We start from the raw sequence: 19,888 nt of genomic DNA, 5'->3' as shown, positions 1-19,888 counted from the left end.
AAAAACACTTTTTGGTGAGAGTTATAAAATTCATTTCAAAATATAAAGCATAAACAAAAAAGTACATTTTCTGTACAAAAAGCTCTGTCACTCCAGAAGGATCTTCAGGCCTAAGATGATTTATCATTATCCTCTGTTATTTAAAAGCATTGTCAAGTGCCAAGCTTCTCTGGCTGCTTGACAAAGCATACAGTTCAGAGTTACACTGGGCCATTCTCTATGCCACCAATAAATGTGACTAATGACCTTGAAGTCTTAGAACGTTCAACTCTAAATGTAAGTCTTTTCCAAGATAAGACTGCAGGTAGTATACTGACGTTCTGGCTCACCACAGAGAAGCAGGCAGTGGATAGCAACTCCCAGGACCATTGGACTCACCTGAACCCAGCCAGTGTTTATTGACGATCTGGTAAATGTAAGCCTCGATGCTGGGAATTGGAGTCATTCAAAGACAGTCATGACCCATGATTCCAACCATAAAGGAAGAGCCAAGGGAGTGCTTTGTTTTGTTTTCAAATAAATAGGATTTGATCATTTTTACCACCTTTATCAATGTATAACTGACATAAAATAAAATTCATCAGTTTTAGTGTACAGTTCCACGAGCCTCAACAGATAGGTAGGTAGGTAGATAGATAGACAGACAGACAGACAGACAGATAGATAGATAGATAGATAGATAGATAGATAGATAGATATTGTGTAACTACCACCATAATTATGATATAGAACATTTTAATCAGCCCAAAAAGTTACCTCATGACCCTTTGCAGTAATGAATGGGATTGATTTTTAAAGTGTATAAATATTTTAAGTCACAAAAAAAGAGCAGAGGATAATTAACCAAATGGACCTTCCAAAACCAAAATTGAGATTATAAATAAAGGCAGGTCATGAAGTCAACATTCCCATTGGAGAGCAACTGCATTCCACTTAGTTATATGCTCTAGCCTGGATGGCACTGAAAGCCCTGCTTAAAATAATCTTTAATCCCCAATCACCCAGGGTGGTATCAAGGAACTTCTTTCAGTACTGGCAGAACCCACCAATGGTCCAAACTACTTGCCAAATGCTAACAAGCGCCAAGTCAGTGAAAGCTGAGAGTAGGATGCTGGACACCCTTAATAATGACTATGCATTTCTAGAAGCAGAACCAAAGAGCGGCAAAGAGTCCTTGCAAATATAGCGGGCCAGAGAAAGCTGATTTCCAAAAATGTTTTGTCTGAGTTCACATGGAAGGGTGATGATAACTCTAGATGTTGGAACTCAGGTCACTTACTGCTCATCCAAAATTGTTTTTCTGACCAACGCAAAGAGCAAAAACCCAGGACAGGTCTGAACAACTGAACAAGAGATGGTTTATCCAACATCTCCAAAGCAGTTGCAGCTTCCAGTCTTAAACGTTACCCATTTATTCCTCTCACCTTAGCTAGTGAATGTATAAGTGCTCTCTACTAAACACAGGCATGAAATGGCCTTCTCATCTGACACCAACTCTTAGAAATACTAACGGGCAGGCCTGAATCACTGCCAGTATCCCTTCCAGGAGGTGAATGCAGAAAGCACAGAGGAAGGCAACGCTAGGCATTCTCAAAACGTCACAGGAAGGAATCCACTCCTCACCCTACTTAGCAGGGCAAGGAATAAAGAAACCTGAGCTTAAGCTCAGGCCATGATTTTTAGTTACTGACTAGGAAATAATTGCTATGTCACTGCTTCCTTTTATCTCATTTTTATTGTTATAATCAATACCCACATAGCATTACTAAAATCCAACTCACTACAAACTTACCTAAACGTCAATAAAAACCGTTAAGTCAGGCACAGTTTTATTAGACCCCAAAAATGATTGTGCAATTATACATCATTCATTTTCTTCTTATCATTCAGTATAGTTACTTCCCTGTGCAACCAGGTGAGAGCATCAACAAATTTACTTTGTAAAAAAAGTCCAAAGAAGCATGTTTGTTTGTCATCCGTGGAGTCCTACTTTTTCTCCCAAATAAAAAGTATCCAAAACAGGAAAAAATCTCATGCATTCACTTAATAAGTGCTTATGAGAACTGATTTTATCAGGCACTGGCCAAAACCTTCGCCTTTGAGGGGGGCTTACGGGACATTAGGAAACAGACAAGTACATGTTTTCAATGTCTGTGACAATTGTGATAAAGGGATCTCTGAAGAGGAAGTTCTGTGCTGCTTTGGGGTGGAGAAACATGACATAGAAGGAGTACTTACTGAGCAGGTGACGCTGACTTAAGCCTTGAAAGGTCAGGAAGAACAAAGTGGGCTGGGATGGCGCAACGGGACACATTTCAAGGGAAGCCCGAGGAAGACTGGGTAATTACATATTAGCTCACAACATTATCTCTCCCCTTACTGCCATGCATCCTGACTGATCTTGGAGACAAAACAGCACAGATTTAAAGGATGTAGCAAAGACCAAGGTCACCGTAGATCAGTAGATACCTGCATACTTGCAGGATTAACACTGTCTGGATTCCAACAACCAGCTGAATATGTTTAAGATAAAGCTACAGTACATATTTCAGATTGGGGATTGGCAACAAATAGATGTAGACTACAATCTGAAAAAATAAGTATTTTCACATGTGTTATGGGCCATTTCTAATCTCAGCATCAAAGCCAGGTCCAGCTGCATGTTTCCAATCTTTGGTCCTACCCATAACCTCCTCAGAAAGTCCTTCCCTAGCTACCTGGTCTAAGTAGGATGCCCCACATCCACAAATGAGTACTACACCAAGTGTACTGCCCCTGAACATGTGCTATAATTTGTGTCTATGTTTTTTTCTTTACTTGAATTTTACTTGAATTTTATTCAAATTCTCCACTAGACGGTAAGTTCCATCAGGGCATGGGGCATTTGTCTACGACCTAGAAGGCCCTTCATAAATATTTCTTGAGTGAATAAGTGGTGAACAACAGGAGTGACACAAAATGCACAAAGAGAGTAGAAGAGCACCGATTTCCCTCACTATCATGTTTTTGGGTGGTGGACCTTAAAAGGGCTCCCTGTAGTCAAAACATACTTTTCAGATCTGGCTCCCTTGCAGTCTGTACAACAATGCTAGCCCTGTTTGAGGCTCTAAACACCTCTAAGAGGAGAGCTCAAGTCTGCATGTGCTTGCCTTGCTTAAAACGGCATTCAGCACGGCCCCAAGCGCAGATGGGCGCTTCATAAATATTACTGAAGGATGATGACACAGAGGATTATTTAATACCTCCTCATGGGGTGGAGACAGACCTTGGGCCACCAAAATACTTTAAATGCGCTTTATTTCTCAAACGATTTGAACCAAAATGATTTCAGCAACACAGATTCATCAGCAACCACAAATCAGACACATTCAGAATGACAAAGCCCAAAAGAATGCCATTTTCAAGGCTGACACTGTATTATTTCAGGGTAAATGGAATCTTTGTTTCACTGATACTGTAAGAGTAGAAATTAAAGATACTGAACGTCTTCCCTCGGGGAACAACAATTATCTGTGAACAATGGAAGTTTGTCTGAATAATTCATCAGCTTTAAGGGTGCAGGCCCCCTTTATTCTGGAATCCCAGGAGTTTGGGCAAGCGCACCACTGACTGTGTCTCAGCCACTCAGTTGTCATTCTGCCGGGGCCTGGCATTTATAGGCACATTCCTATTTTATTCATTAAAAAAAAAACCTTATAGGGGAAACCACTAAGACAAAATTTTGAGGCTGCATTTATTTTACTAAGAAGAAAGAAGCTTATAAAGTGTCCATCATGAGAATCCACCTTGGACTCCACAAGAGATCAAATACCCAAAACAAATCACCACGTCAGAGCCCCACAGAATTCTGAATCCCAACCAGCAAGCATGAATAATCCTTTTACATGGTCACTTACATATCAGAACAGGTCCTTTGTGAACTTTCTAAGCAAGGCCTCTGGTTTCTGACTGAAACAGAGATTTACTGGGAAGGGGGGATAAAGTGAAATCAAGAACTACTGGGAAATTTCCACGAGAAAAGAGGACAAATGGTTTTTGTTGTCCGAATGAAAGCAGCCTCTCCTGGCCAGGGTTTGAAAAGCTGCTGACTACCCCCACAGGGGAGTTGAGCAATATTTTTAACTGGTTTCTCAGCGACCATCCTGATCAAGTTGTAGTTACTGGGCAGATACAATAGTTTCAAATCACTTTCTTAGCTGTGTAACCTTGTGCAAGTCACTTAACCTCTCTGATAACTGGTTCAACATCTTTGATATGTTGAGAGTAATGCCTACCCAGTTACCTTACTAAATTATTGCAGAGATCAAGGGAGTTCAAATTTAGGAAAGTTCTTTATAAATTATAAGATTCTGTACAAGTGGAAGGTGTTAGTAAATATGCTCCCATGATATTAAATAACGTACATAGGACTCAGGATCCTCTAGGACTCTGGGTTCTCCATTTCTAGAGATGGTCTGGTGTTTGCTTTGCTCTCTATAGTTTTACTGAATCTTTTTAAAGGAAAGATAAACAAAAGGGGAAAAAATGGAACCATACGTTCTACTCTTTGGTGCTGCTAAGCGAGAATTTTAAACTGAGGCTAGTTCATTGTCATGACTTGATATCAATATCATCTGAGGGAGAGAAGAAAAATAGGGAGCATCCAAAAGGCATGGGATTCACCTCCCTACCGGTGGAAGAATAAAAGATCAATTTACAGAAGTCAGTTATATTTCTAATTGCTAGCAGCAAACAACTGGAAAATTAAATTTATAAAACTATTCCATTTATAACAGCATTGAAATATATAAAATACTCACGAATCAATTTAACAAAAATTGTGTAAGACTTTCACACTAAACTACAAAACTTACATAAGAGACGTTAACCTATAAAGTATGCAAAAGAAATTAAAACTAAATAAATTGAGAGATATATCACATTCATGGACTAGAAATCTCGGTATTATTAAAATGCAATTTTTCCCAAATTGCTCTGTGTATTCAACACAAGCTCAATCAAAATCTCAGCAGGGTCTCGTAGAAAATGACAAGTTGATTCTAAAATGTATATAGAAATGCAAAGGACCTAAGATACATAACTTTTTCTATATAAAGAAAAAGAAAATAGAGTTGGGGGAGTCATGTGATTTAAATATCTACTTTAAAACTTCAATAATCAAGACAATGTAATATTGGCATAGGGACAGACAACAGATTAATGGAACAGAAGGGAAAATCTTGAAATAGACCCAAATATATATGGTCAACTGATTTTTAACAAATGTATCAAGGGAAAAGTAAATTCTTTTCAATAACAACTGGATATGGGGAAAAAGTGAACTTCAACCCCTGCCTTATACCCCACACAAAAATTATTTCAAAATCATCATAGACTTAAATGTAAAAATTAAAACGACAATTATTCTAGAAGAAAACATAGGAAAAACATTTTTTGGCCATTGCATAAGCAAAGATTTCTTATAGAGGATAAAAAAATGTATATACTAACTATATAAGAAAAAAAAAATTGGACATCATCAAAATTTAAAACTTATATTCATCAAAAGACACCATTAAGAATTTGAAAAGGAAAGTGACAAGCAGGGAGAAAATGTTTGTAATACATATATCTGACAACAGACCTATTACCCAGGGAATTCCCTGGTGGTCAAGTGGTTAGAGCTCTGCACTCTCACTGCTGAGGGTCTGGGTTCAATCCCTGGTCGGGGAACTAATAAGATCCCATAAGTTGGGGTGCAGCCAAAAATAAAAAAGAGTTATTATCAAGAATATATAAAGAACTTCTATAAATCAATAAAAAAAGAAAAAAATGTATTTTTAACTGAGCAAATACACATCGAACAGGTACATAACAAAAAAGTGCACAAATGGACAATAAGCATATGAAAATGAGCTCAATGTCCGTAGAACGATGCAAATCTAAACTAAAATGAGATATTTTACACTCACTAGAATAGTTAAAATAAAAAAGGCTGACAACGCCAAATGTTGTTGAGGATATGAAGCAACTAGAACTCTCACACACTGCAAATAGGAGCATACGATGGAAAACAGTTTGGTAGTTTCTTGTAAAATTAAACATACATCTACCCTATAATCAGCATTCTACTCCGAGATATTAACTGGAGAAATGTAGATGTGTCCACAAAAAGATGTGTGTAAGAATGCTTATAACGGCATGATTCATACTAGCTAATAAGTGGAAACAACCCAAATGTTCATGAACAGGAGACTGGAAAAATAAACTGATATATTCATACACTGGTACATCATTACACTGCATCAAGGGGGAATGAACTAGTCACCTAGGCAGTGGATGTGGATAAACCAAAAAGTATACATTAAATGAAAAAAGTAACAAACGAGTACATAGTACATGATTCTATTTATATAAAGCTCAAGAACAGGCAAAAATCTAAATACAACAGGAGAAATTGTGGCAATGATTGCCTAAGGGGCATTGGAAGGAGGATGGGGGAACTTTTGGGGCCAATGGGAATGTCCTATGTCTTACTCCGAGTGGTTGTTACCCAGATGTATACATTTCTCAAAACTCATTGAATTGTAACCTTAAGGTTACTCATTTCGCTGCATATAAAATTCACTTCATGAATGACTGAATGAATGCTAACACCACGCAAAAATAACCACACAGATCCAGAAGGTGGGACTCCACAGGACAACTGGTCAGGTCTCTTTAGAAATCACTGTCATTAAGTAGGCGATAAAAGGATTGTGCTAGATTGGAAAAGACTTAAGAGATGTAACAACCAGATGCAATGTATGGTGTTAGACAGGATGCCACTTTGGGCAAACCATCCATTAAAGACATTCTGGAGACACTCAGAGGAAATTTGAATATGATTTTGGGTGTTAGATGACATAAAAATATATTAATACAAAGTTGGAAACTGTTGATGAAAAAAAACAAGTTACAAGGCAGTTATGTACTTTCAGATCTCCTTTTGGTTTTGCAAAAAAGGAAAATATATATTATACATGTTATATATATTATATTGTATATATTATATATATAACTTACAACTATGTATGTATATTATATATGTATAAAAAAGAGATCCAATAGGGAATGTATATTTATCAATTAATATGTCAGTCAAGCAGAGAGGTATGATGTTTACATTTTCTTATCTTCCTGTTTTCTAACTTTCCCCCATAAACAAATACTGCTTCCACAATAAGATATGTTTCTTGAAAATATTAGACTCTGAAATTCACTGTTTTATAAGACAAGGTAAAAGATGGATGGGTAGGTCAGTGAGTCTCCTGTTAAGCATTTTCCACGCGTATCTCATTTCATTCTCACAACAAACCTACAATGTATCTTCCCTATTTTTACAGAACTAATGATGATACAAATGAGCATTTTAACATAATCTTACCTGACCTCAAGACTCATGTTCTTTCCACCTCACTTACATATTTAGTAAGTTTTCCTACTAAACATTTATGAAGTATTTGCTATGAACCAGGCATTCTGTTACACATTTTACAAGAATCACCTCATTCCTACCTCATAAAAATCCACGTGAGGATGTTACTATTATCATCCTCATTTTAAAAATAAGAAAACAGAGGCACAGAAATCAAATAGGTCTCCCAAGTTCCCAACAGCTAAAGAGAAGCAGAACCAGGAAATTAAGTTCAGGCCACCTGATTCTTCACCCTCCTACCCAGTACACTACACCATGTCTCTAAGTTCCCAGCCTTTCAACAAGCTCCCCATGGACTAGGGGAGAATACCAGCAAAGGGGACATGACATGGACATCACAGGCCTGCCATGGAGTTTTTCACAGTGACATCCTTGCTTACCTGTCCAGGGCTGTGCTGGTGGGCATACTCCTCCCAAACCCTCGGACCCCCATCTGACGGAAATACGGAATGCAAGAGAGGTTGGCGGCGATGATGGCCAGGGAGTCAGAAGGGCTCACAAAGAAGCCATTTTGGCCTAGGATCATATAACGGTCCTGTGGGAAAGAATGTGTGAAAATGTTCAGGCAAAGGCATCTGCCGCCAGCAGCTCATTCCCATCACCATCACAAGCCACTTACTGCCATTCCACACTTAAACAACATGAAACAACTTGAGTGAGGCCAAAGAGGGCATGGGAAACCAAAATCCCTGAATATCGTAGGGCCCAGGATCTTGACACGACCAGGAATACATCCCACCTGTCGAGATGTGGATGACTTCCTCAGGCTTCAGTAGCCTCTACGTTCTTCATTCACACTTTCCCCCAAACATAACAGAGAACAGAGATTATTGCTAAAATAGCTCATTTCTTAACATGGTGATTTCAATAAAATCAGCCATAATAAAGATGTACTGCATGAACTTTTTAAAAGAAATAACCTCTTTATGACATAATGCTTACTTTAAAAAAGACAAGTAGTGGCTATTTAAGCACAATACTTGGCCATTAACTAGAAGGGCAGATGCAGAGCCAGCTAGGGTTCATATGCCCCATACATGACAGCCCCAGAGGTATCCAATAATTCTCCGGTTTCAGTGCTTGGCTCATTATATAGCAAAAGGCTCAGCAGACAGAAAACTTTCCTGCTTACCCCATCAGCATCAAATGCAGCTCCAAATCCATATTCCCCTCCTTTCATAGCTTCCAGAAGGGTCGTTGCATATGTCAGGTTGGGGTCAGGATGCTGCCCTCCAAAATCTTCCAGAGGAACACAGTTGATCGCAGAATTGGCTGGGGCCCCCAGCTCATCACACAGGACTTTTCTCACATAGGGTCCCATAACTGGAAAAAAGACACACAGCAGTGTGAAATCTTTGCAGAACCCCCCCCCCCCAACCCACCAAGGGTGTTTTGTTCTGCTTAGAACAAGAAGGCTACTTAATAGCACAAGAAGAAAAGATAAATTCTACAAGTTTTCTCAAGACACAGTACAGAATAATATTTACTTGAGCTACTCCTCACCAAACATCTACTACGTGCCAGTGGCTGTGTTAGGTATAAAGAAGTTGCATTTGATAATCCAGCTACATGAAATTTTTCTCCAAAAATTTTCCCAGATGTTGCCAGAAAGAAATCAACTATCTGATAATGATTCATTGACTGTTACTTCTTATGTATTAAAAGCTTTAGCTGAATATGTGCAAAAGCACTTAAAGGCTCTAGCAATGTTCTTTGTATCTACAGTTGTTTTAACTCTGCCAAGTGTATAATTAAACACTGTAAACCACTGAAGCATATAAAACTAAGCACACTTTACAAAATAAATGCTAAGGAGTTGTGTTTTCCAGTTCAATACACATTCATGGAGTGCCTAACATGGAACTCCTATGTGAAGAATGGAGAGCATCAAGGGATGCAAAGCAGCCAATTCCTACCCTACTGGGCTCTCAGTCTAGCAGTGGGATCAGTCCAATCTACAGGTGAGTGACTGCAATGGTTAAGACGAGTTCCAGTCAATGTATATTTATGAAATAATAAGATCCAATAGCTTGAAAGAAGAAATGACCACAGGCAAGGCTTCAAGAAGGAGGCAGCATTTCTGGAAGAATATAAACTTGACAGGAGTGAGGACACCATCCAAATGGAAAGAACACTATGAGCAAGGGAACAAAGCCTGGGGTAGAACACACAGCACATTTGAGGATCGGCATGTAATCCTGTTGGCTGAAATATGTGAAAGTACTGCTTTCCACTCATGTTCCACTAACACAATACAAACCTCAAAGAGTGAACATCTTTTGATTTTTCCTGCCCAGCACCCATTTCTCCTTCCTCTGGTAGCAGCATTCTGGGTTTCCTTTGGAGAACCATCCTTTTCCCATCTAAGTTCATGTCATCAGAATGTGGCTAAATCCCACCTCCCCCAAGGCTGGGGAGGTGACTTAGGTCTATCAGTCAGTATCTTCCATCTCTCAACCAGAGGATGACGGATTCAGAGATGAGCACACGGTACAAGCTAGGCAATGAGGTTCAAATCCAGAAATATTGCTCAAACTGGAAAGAGAAGCCATCTTTCCTCTAGGCCAGATAACACTAAGGTAAGAAACTGAAAGATCTTTTTCTGAGGAATATAACTAGCCCAACAGGAAAGAACAAAAACAGCTCAGCCAGAAGACCTTAGACTGAAGCCCTTGGAAGATAAGTTCTCAACATGGGCTCAGAGCTCCCAACAAAATTTTTAGTGCCTAACTCTTAAACATGCCAAATAGCCAAGGACCGCCAAACTTTTGAGGAATGCATTTAACATGAGACCAAGACAAACAGAGTGAATAGCAACCTGGAGGAAACAGAAACTACACAGGGAGAAGAAATCCTTTTTTTTTTTTTAGCTCTTTATTGGAGTATAATTGCTTTACACTGTTGTGCCATTTTTTGCTGTACAACAAAGTGAATCAGCTGTATTTATACATATATCTCCATATCCCCGCCCTCCTTCAACTCCTTCCCACCCTCCCTATCCCACCCCTCCAAGTCATCACCCATCATCGAGTTGATCTCCCTGTGTTATGCAGCAGCTTCCCACTGGCTATCTATTTGACATTTGGTAGTGGTATACATGTCAATGCTACTCTCTCACTTTGTCCCAGCTTCCCCTTTGCCCCCCCCCCCACCCCATGTTCTCAAGTCCAGTCTCTACATCTGCATCTTTATTCTTGCCCTGTCACTGGGTTCATCAGTACCATTTTTTTTAGATTCCACATATGAGTTAGCATACGGTATTTGTTTTTCTCTTTCTGGCTTACTTTGCTCTGTATGACAGACTCTAGGTCCACCCACCTCATTATGAGAAGAAATCTTTTAAAGTATATATCATTCATATCTAATAGAGATCAATAGGATGTGGCAGAATGGCTAAAATTGCAAAGACTGACAATGCCAAGTGTTGGTGAGGACACAGAGAAACTAAAGCCTTCATACTCTGCTGATAGTGCAAATGGTACAGCCACTTTGGAAAATAGTTTGGCAGTTTCTTATTAAGTTAAACATACATATCATATGACCCAGTGATCCCACTCCTAGGTATTTATTCAAGACAAAGGAAATCATATATCCCCATAATGACTTGTCCACAAATGTTTATAGCAACTTTGTTTTATAGTAGCCCAAAACTAGAAATAACCCCAATTATATCAGCTCATGAATGGATAAACAAAATGCAAGTACATCCATAGGATGGAATACTACTCAGTAGTAGCAAGAAGTAACTACTGATACACACAACACCATGAATGCATCTCTAAAACCTTACGCTGAGTGAAAGGAACTTGAAGAAAAAGGCTGCATATTGTATCCTCCCATTTATATGGCTTTCTGGAAAAGGCAAAACTACAGGGGCAAAAAGCAGACAGGTGATTGCCAGGGACTAGGGGAAGGAGCACAGGTACTACTATAAAAGGCCACCAAAGAACTTGTGGAAATGAGAGAAATATTCTACATTTTGATTGTCAGAGTGGGTTCATGACTATATATGTTTGTCAAACCTCAAACTGTATACCGACAAGGTATCAACTTTTATATCAACATATAAATTACATACCTCAGTAAACCTCACTTATTAAAAAAAGATATGGCATTCATGAAATATGAATAGGAAGCTATTTTTAAAAAGAGATTATTGGGCTTCCTAGGTGGCGCAGTGGTTAAGAATCTGCCTGCCAATGCAGGGGACATAGGTTCGATCCCTGTTCCAGGAAGATCCCACAAGCCACAGAGCAACTGAGCCCGTGTGCGACAAAAAAAAAGAGAGAGAGATTATTTGGAAAAAAAAAAAAAAAAGAGTTTTGGGAAATTAAAAATATGACAGTGGAGCTGAAAAACTTAATGGAAGGTCTTGGAGATAAAGTTGAGGAAATCTCCCAGGAAGTAGCAAAAAACAAAGAGACAGAAAATGGGTGGTGGGGGAAAGAATAGGATATTAAAGGATCAGTCCAGTAGGGCCAATATGTAAACTACAGCCATTCTGGAAAGAAAGGAAAGGGAAAATAATGGAGGAAATCATCCAAGAAGTAATGTAAGAAAATTTCCCCGAATTAAAGGACACAAGTTTCTAGATTAAGAGGATCCTCTGAGCTCTCAGCACAACAGAGGAAAACCGTCCCACACTAACACTCATCATTGCGAAAAGGAGAAGCACGGAAGATATGTCAGAGGCCCTAAAAGCCTCCAGAAAAGAAAAAAGAAAGATTTCATGCAATGGATTAAAAATCTGAACAGCCTCAGATTTCTCGATGCTATAGGACAATGGAGCAATGCCCTCAAACTTCTGAAGAAAAATAATATCCACCCTAGATTTCTCTATCCAGATAATATCAATTCAGAGTGAGCGCAGGAAAAAGGCATTTTCAGATACACAATGACTCAAAACATTTACCTCCCATGAGCTTGCTCTCACAGAGTTCCTGGAGAACATGTTCCTCCAAAATGAAGGAGTAAATCAAGAAAGTGGAAGACAAAAGATCCAGAAATAGGAGAGTCAACATAAGAAAAGGGTAAAGGGAATTACAGGATGATGCTAAGTGGAGATTCCAGGACAAGGGCCGCTCACACAGCAATCAGTGCAGGGCAGAGATCCCAGGTCTTCAGGAAAACAAAGTGAGAGAAGATTTAGACACTGGGAGAGTAGGAGGGTTAACAGTGGTAAATACACTTCACAAAAACTAAACAATGAGAAAACAAGACAATTATTAATACCAAAGAAGTAAAGAAGTTGTGCTGTAAAAACATATAATGATAGTATTTTGCACGGCTCAGCAGTGTTACAACACAGACACTGGATACTGATCTTACCAAAATGATGATATAATTAGTTTAAGAAAGTGTGCTTGCAGGACGTGGAAGCAACCTAAATGCCCATCAACAGATGAATGAATAAAGAAGATGTGGCATATATATACAATGGAATATTACTCAGCCATAAAAAGGAATGAAATGGAGCTATAAGTAATGAGGTGGATAGACCTAGAGTCTGTCATACAGAGTGGAGTAAGCCAGAAAGAGAAAAACAAATACCGTATGCTAACTCATATATACGGAATCTTATAAAAAAAAAAATGGTACTGATGAACCCAGTGACAGGGCAAGAATAAGGATGCAGATGCAGAGAATGGACTGGAGGACACGGGGTTGGGGGGCAGGGGGCGAAGGGGAAGCTGGGACGAAGTGAGAGAGTAGCATAGACATATATACACTACCAACTGTAAAACAGATAGCTAGTGGGAAGTTGCTGTATAACAAAGGGAGATCAACTTGATGATGGGTGATGCCTTAGAGGGCCAGGACAGGGAGGGTGGGAGGGAGTTGCGGGAGGGAGGGGATATGGGGATGTATGTATAAATCCAGCTGATTCACTTTGGTGTACCTCAAAAGCTGGTACAAGATTGTAAAGGAATTATATTCCAATAAAGAGCTTAAAAAATAATACAAATTAAAATTAAAAAAAAAAAGAAAGTGTGCTTGGATTTAGTGAGTGGAGAGGGTGAAAAAAAGCTACCGCCTCATCTTTCTTAGTATGAAGTCGGTAATGCCCCAAACTAAAAAATCAACAAGGAGCAGTATATTCACAGCATTTATTCATTGGGAGATAAATACTTAAAAATAAAAAAAAAAAAAAACACTGAAAGGTAGCCTTTAGAAAGTAGGAAACTGGGGGTAAGAGTTGGGAGTGGATTTTTTTTCATAACAAACTTTGAACTATTTGACTTTTTAAACTATGTACATAATCAAAAAAAATTTAATAACTACAGTTTTGCTGTCTCCACTCCAACAGGCATAGCTTCAAAACCTTTTGTTCAAGCTTTGTTTTCATGTGCATCAAAAGAGAAATTAGAGCCCTGAAGTTTTCCAGAGCATCCCAGATACCTAAACACATACACACTGTATGAATATCTATGAATCCAACCTTCCTCTTAATCCTAGAAACCCAACACATGTTGAGGTCTCCTTTACCATTTCTTGCCCACCACCGGGTAGGAGAAAACGCGCTTACCTCCGTGCATGGCATCAACTCGGATCTTCAGTTGACCAGGCCCAGTCAGCAAACTCTTGATGGCACTAAAGTCAAAGATGGTCCGAAGGAGGTTGAGATAGATATCCACTGGGTCCACTATCTCCACTAAGGACAGGAAAGCAAAAGGAGACACCAATGACTACCCATGAAGGATACTTGGAAGCATAAAAAAGCATGAAATTTGCGATCACGATCGCATCATGACCCCACACATTTCCGTGGGAAGCAAAGTATCCATTTGCAGACAAAACGGCAAATTAAAGCACAATCAAGATGCTCCAAAGTTTGCAGGTGATCAAAAGGTATAAAAAATCTCAAGCTATAAATTCTTCTTTGCAAGCGAAAAAATCAGCCACAAGAATAAAGTAGTTAAGATAAAACTATGCCTATTAAGTAGTTAAGATAAAACTATGCCTATTGTCGCTACTCCCACGTTCTTTCCACCACCTCCCTCCCCCAAACTGCAAGCACCTCGATGCTAAAAGGCATCTTGGCACACCCGGTTGCCTCTCTTGTGAAGACTGGCCAAAGAATGACTCAACTGGCCTGAAACAAATCAAGAAGTGACCTCAGCAACGACCCCTGAGGTGCCAACTAGACCCAGGTTCTGAATTGGTGATGAAGGATATTTTTCGCAGTCTGTGTGAAGTCTCCTCCATCTAGTACCAGTTTCAGGGTGAGTGCCAGATATTTAGAAATCCTCATTAAACACAAATGTTCTCCAGTGTCCTGTACCACCCAATCACCAGGCATCCAAAACAAGTCTTTTCCACTTATTTCACAGATTCATAAAACCCAGAATACATCACATTATTCAACCTTGGCAATCAGTATGTAATTAATACTCAGAAAGCTCTTTTCCTAGAAGTAATAAATATTTTATTTTAAGCACTAAAACTTGTCTACAAGGCTTGTTTTTTAAATTTGTAGTTAAATTTTGAAACTTACGTACACTGTTTCTCAAGTTTTTCAAACACATACTATTCTGGAATCCTGAAATACTTAAGCCCTCACTAAAGATATTACCCACCCACCTTTAATAATTTTTAGTAAATCCCGGTGCAATATTTAGTGGATGAGATTTTATATGTAATATGAAACTGTCCCTTCATCTGGTCAAATACACATCTAAAAATATTTTTTTCTTGCACTTAAATCGTTAGTATTGTGTCCATTCAAATATAATGTAATTACTTTTTATGGAACACAGTTTTTAATCATCTTTTGACACAAGGAGGATGTTAATCTATAAAATAAATTAAAAGTCAATCTATATGAACTGTATATCGAAAAATAATTAACATGATATACTTTATGTTACATATATTTTACCACAATAAAAAAATTAATCGATAAAATAAAAGGTTATGGCCTGAATATGTTTGAAGTTTTACTTACTCTACAATTTAGGATAATATTTTTGGCAGTTTCATTCTGGTTCTTTAATTCCTGAACCACTTGCGTAAATACATTTGGTATTTATAGCAGACAACACATAGTACCAAACAGAAATGTAAGAAACAAGCAAGAATTCCATGCAAATTGAAAGTTCACATCACATAGTTCATGCTCTTCATCCTTTGAGTTGAAATGTCAGACTGATTTATTTCCAGTTAACTCAGTCAAGCCTTGCTCAACATTTAAAACAGCAAGAACACAGCACATAAATTATCCCAAATAATTATCGCCAAATTCTTCTTGGGAGCCAGGGAATGTCTCTCTCTACCCCGTGGTATCTGTAGCATTGTATCAATAGAGAACTCACTAAGCCAGCAATGTGGCTGGAGCAGTGGGCCTGAATCTGAGCTCACCAAAGATCTGGGTCTCTTAGACAACTAACACAATTGTGAAGATACACATACATACATACATACATACACTTATTCTTCGTGATGGTAATATCTGCTTTTTCTCAGTCATCTTACTTTCTAGTCCTTGCAAACATATGTAATCAAGTATACTTCAATTATTTGTTTAACATGAAATACCTTTTCTGTGAGTTGTCTGGTGATTGTGCAGGCAGGTGTGTGTGTGTGTGTGTATGCACACTCCCAACTAGATTCATAAAATCAGGAATCATTGCTTCCAATAAGTATCACACGGTTTTCAATTAATTTCTGCTCCCTAGCTAAGCAAGCAATTGACTCAAAATCTTCCAAGAAAAATAGAGTTGGCCCAACACTGTGACTCCAAACAGTCCACTTCAAGCTCTTTTCTGTCCCTAAAATACCATGCGGCCATGAGCCAGGTATTTCACCTTTTTAACTAAATTAAATTACTTATAAAATAAGGATACTATCTTAACACAAAGGGGATTTAAGCTCATAGGGGCACTGAAGGATTGCAAAGATGTTACTTGTATTGCTCCCCTTATATGCCTTCTAGGAAAAAGCAAAAAGATAAAATAGAGGGTAAAAAAATGATATGTATATACATGGTATTAATGTAGTTACATGGGTCAATATTAATCTACAAATTAAAAGGTTATAATCTGAGGACTTAGAAGCTTTATTCACTCTACTATGCAGGATAATATCTTTGGCAACTTCACCCTGGTTTTTTAATTCTTGAACCATTTTCCTAAATCTATTTGGTACTTAGTAAATTCCTCTGTAAAATCTCCTAACATGTGTGTGGTATAGAGCAGGTGATCAATAACTGTCCATTGAATCAAGATACACTGCATGGTTCTGGCTTGGAAAGGAAATGCCCACCTTTCATGGGCAACTTTAATAACCCCACTACCCTGTTAGGTCTCTTCTCAATTATCTAAAGTATTTCAGTATGTTCACCTTAATTGCTTAGAAAAGCAAAGACATGTTTTGCCAGTTCACAGCCTATTCTTGGAACACTGTAAAAGAGTCAGCCGTGAAATGTTCCCTATGTCAAAAATGATAGAGAGTTTGGAAAGTGGTTTTTGAAAGTTGCCAGTTCTAAATATCTTGGCTGCTCTCATTTTCCTCTGCACCGCATTCAGATTACATCTATTTATCAAGTGCCACTCCTGAGATTGATAATTCCATCGCTTTCATGTGTGCTTTTCCCTGAAAAAAACCAGTCACCTCCATCCATGGAGTTATTCTGTTTTCTTCAAAATACAATTTCTCTATTACCTCTAAACGGTTTGAATTTATTCTCCAGGTCAAATTCTTGTCTTCCTAGTCGAGACAGGTCGATTCGTAAATCAGGGCATATGGTGTACTCCTCGATCGTTTTGCTGATCTGATAGATTTTTTCTGAGACAACATCTGGCGCGGGACCTAAAATTTGAAAATAATGCACCACCAAAAATAAATCTGCATAAAAAATCAATCAGAGAAATGTTAGCTCCTCCTCCACCAAGCAGGAGAAAGAATCATTTGTGCTCTAGACAATGGTCAACAGTTCACAGTTCAATCTACCCCGATATTTCTTAACCATCCACTCTGAAGGAAACGTAGCCAGCCTCACCTGCTCCATGTAGGCCAATAACCCATGTTTGTTTTAACCCACTTCTAAGCAATGATACGTCTTCCCTAAAAATAGCTGCACACCTGCCAGGGAGACCTGGTTATGTCATCAGCGTTACTCAGGATATGAGACACAAACAGGATATGCATCTGACAGAAGAGAGGGATTCCAGATTTAAACTGCAGCTTCGCAAGTGCACTTAGGGGAAAAAAATACGATTTCTACTCCCACGTCTGCAGCCTATTTGACGCATAAGCTAATCAAGGTACATTATTTCCCCCAACTCATACTCTCTAGTGACTCCCACGTTTTTAAAGTGAGGTTTAAAATATCTGATGCGCTTCCTCACAATGTCAAGTTGACAATTAAGGTCAAGTGATAGACTTGAAATGAATTGAACATGAAATCAATAGTTGTCCTCCTTTAATTTTTCTTTTCTCTTTAATTTTTATATCTTAATGCACACCACATTGCAACAAGTTTTTTGCAACAAGTTTTGCAATCAAATAAGTAGACTGATAGATCTAAAATATAAATGATTAATAGCTAGATAGATAGCTTTGTGTATTGATCTCACTTACCAGCTATTTTATAACTTTCTACTGAACAGAAATTATTTCTTGATTTTCTTTATATTCCAACCCTTAAAGCTACACTGTCCAATTCAATAGCCACTAGCCACATGTGGCTCTTGAATACTTGAAATGTGACTAGTCAAACTGACATGTGCTGTAATTATAAAATACACATCAAATTTCGAAGAGTTAATAGAAAAATAGAATACATTACATTCATGATTTTTATAGTAACATGTTGAATAGATAATATTTTGGATATATTAAGTTAAATAAAATATATTCTTCATTTCACCTGCTTCTTTTTACATTTTTTATGTGGCTACTAGAAAATTTTTCGTTACATATGTGGCTCACAATATATTTCTATTAGACAGTGCTGCCTTGGAGATAGCACTGTTACCGCCTCCCAGAAAAGGTTCACTGAACATACAAAAAGCAATAATGACCAAACTTATTAAGTTGCACACATTAAACATGTGCTGGTTTTTTATATATCAATTATACCTCAAAAAAGCAGGGGGAGGGAGGGAAAGGAATGGCAATAGCACATTTCAGTGGATGGAAAAGAGCCTAGTAGATTTTACCCACATTTTCTTGTACAGGAAAAGTGAAGACCACAAAGAAATAAACATAGCCCTTCTCAACTTCACTCCTTACTATTTCTTATTCTTTCGCAAAACTTAAAAAGTAAATAGTGTTATTTAGTTTTGGCATTTTTTTATGCTTGCCAGACGATATATAAATTATCCCTCTGCCTCCCAGACACCACACTATGTTCTTGGGCTGTTTCCATCACGTTTTAGAAGTCTCTGGGTTTGTCTGCCAAAGCACACTGATTTCCACAAGCAAAACAAGTTCTAGCAGGCTAGATGCCACTCAACCAGCCATGCTGATAACCTCTGAGCTCATCAACACCTTCTGCATCCCTTCACATCTTCCCAGTTCTTGACATCTTCCACTCCAATGACTTCCCTCTTCACTTTAGTTAATTTCTGGTACAGTCATACCATAAGTATTATTGTCTCTTGAAATCCTTCTTTCAAAAGTATCAAATTTGAGTATCTTCACCCCACAACTTCCATCTACTCTACTCTGTACCCCTGTGCATCTGTTCCTTATTCCTACACTAATCCCCATCATCACTTGATTACTCCATTCTCATTTCACTGGTCTCTCATCCCAGAAGAATCCTATGGTCTAGCACTGAGCCTTGCCTTTGTTAGTATGATAAGACAAGCCAACATGTGTTGAAACTTACACATACCACATTTCACGCCTTATGTGGAATTTAGCGCTCAAAAAAGCAGATGATGTAAGAATTATTAGTATCCTCATATTCCAAATAAGGAAACTGACATTGGAAGAGGTGACCTTAGCCAAGGTCACATCACTGGTGTGACAGAGGCTGGGTTTGAATCCTCATCGTCTGATGTCAGCTCAGACACTCTTAACAACTACCAGCCCTCTGGAGGCTCTACCTCGCCCATGCTCCCATTCCGCAGTCCCAGGACCTCTGGTCCATTTCTGCTAGTCCCAGACTCCCATGCACTGCTGAAGGCAGTCATGAGATTACACAAACTGGCTCCCCCGAAGAATGAGGCTGCTTAACTTCACCTTGGGTCCTCACAGCTCCTCAGGAATCCTCAACAGATTTCCCAGAGGATCTTTTAGCACACACCTCCATTTATCCCCTTCTCTATCCTTGCCCCGTTATCTTAGCAGGCAACATTTCCTCCTCTTGTTTTGAATAGATATAGGCAATTATTTCCCAAAACTTCCACTCCACACCCCTCAAAATGCGCCTTTCCTCCATCTTTGCCATCTTACTCAGAAGTTCTGCTCACTTCTTAGAATCTA

At 38.6% G+C, this 19,888-nt stretch overlaps 1 protein-coding gene across 3 annotated transcripts in view; it reads right to left on the bottom strand.

Annotated features, from left to right (window-relative positions):
- The window catches only part of PGM5 (phosphoglucomutase 5), a 178,958-nt gene that overhangs the window by 135,055 nt on the left and 24,015 nt on the right, over positions 1-19,888 (bottom strand). For 2 of the 3 annotated variants that reach the window (XM_057724740.1, XM_057724742.1), the window contains exons 3-6: positions 17,117-17,299; positions 13,983-14,108; positions 8,589-8,779; positions 7,837-7,991 (exon numbers count right to left, since the gene is read on the bottom strand). In XM_057724740.1, coding sequence (XP_057580723.1) covers positions 7,837-7,991; positions 8,589-8,779; positions 13,983-14,108; positions 17,117-17,299 — 655 coding nt within the window. The remainder of the gene's footprint in view (positions 1-7,836; positions 7,992-8,588; positions 8,780-13,982; positions 14,109-17,116; positions 17,300-19,888) is intronic. The other variant, XM_057724741.1, reaches the window with a different exon arrangement.

This window comes from Hippopotamus amphibius, chromosome 2 (assembly GCF_030028045.1).
Source record: "Hippopotamus amphibius kiboko isolate mHipAmp2 chromosome 2, mHipAmp2.hap2, whole genome shotgun sequence".
In the NCBI taxonomy this organism is placed as follows: Eukaryota; Metazoa; Chordata; class Mammalia; order Artiodactyla; family Hippopotamidae; genus Hippopotamus; species Hippopotamus amphibius.
The sequence above is the reverse complement of the archived record's forward strand: the minus strand, read 5'-3'. Positions and strand labels throughout refer to the sequence as shown.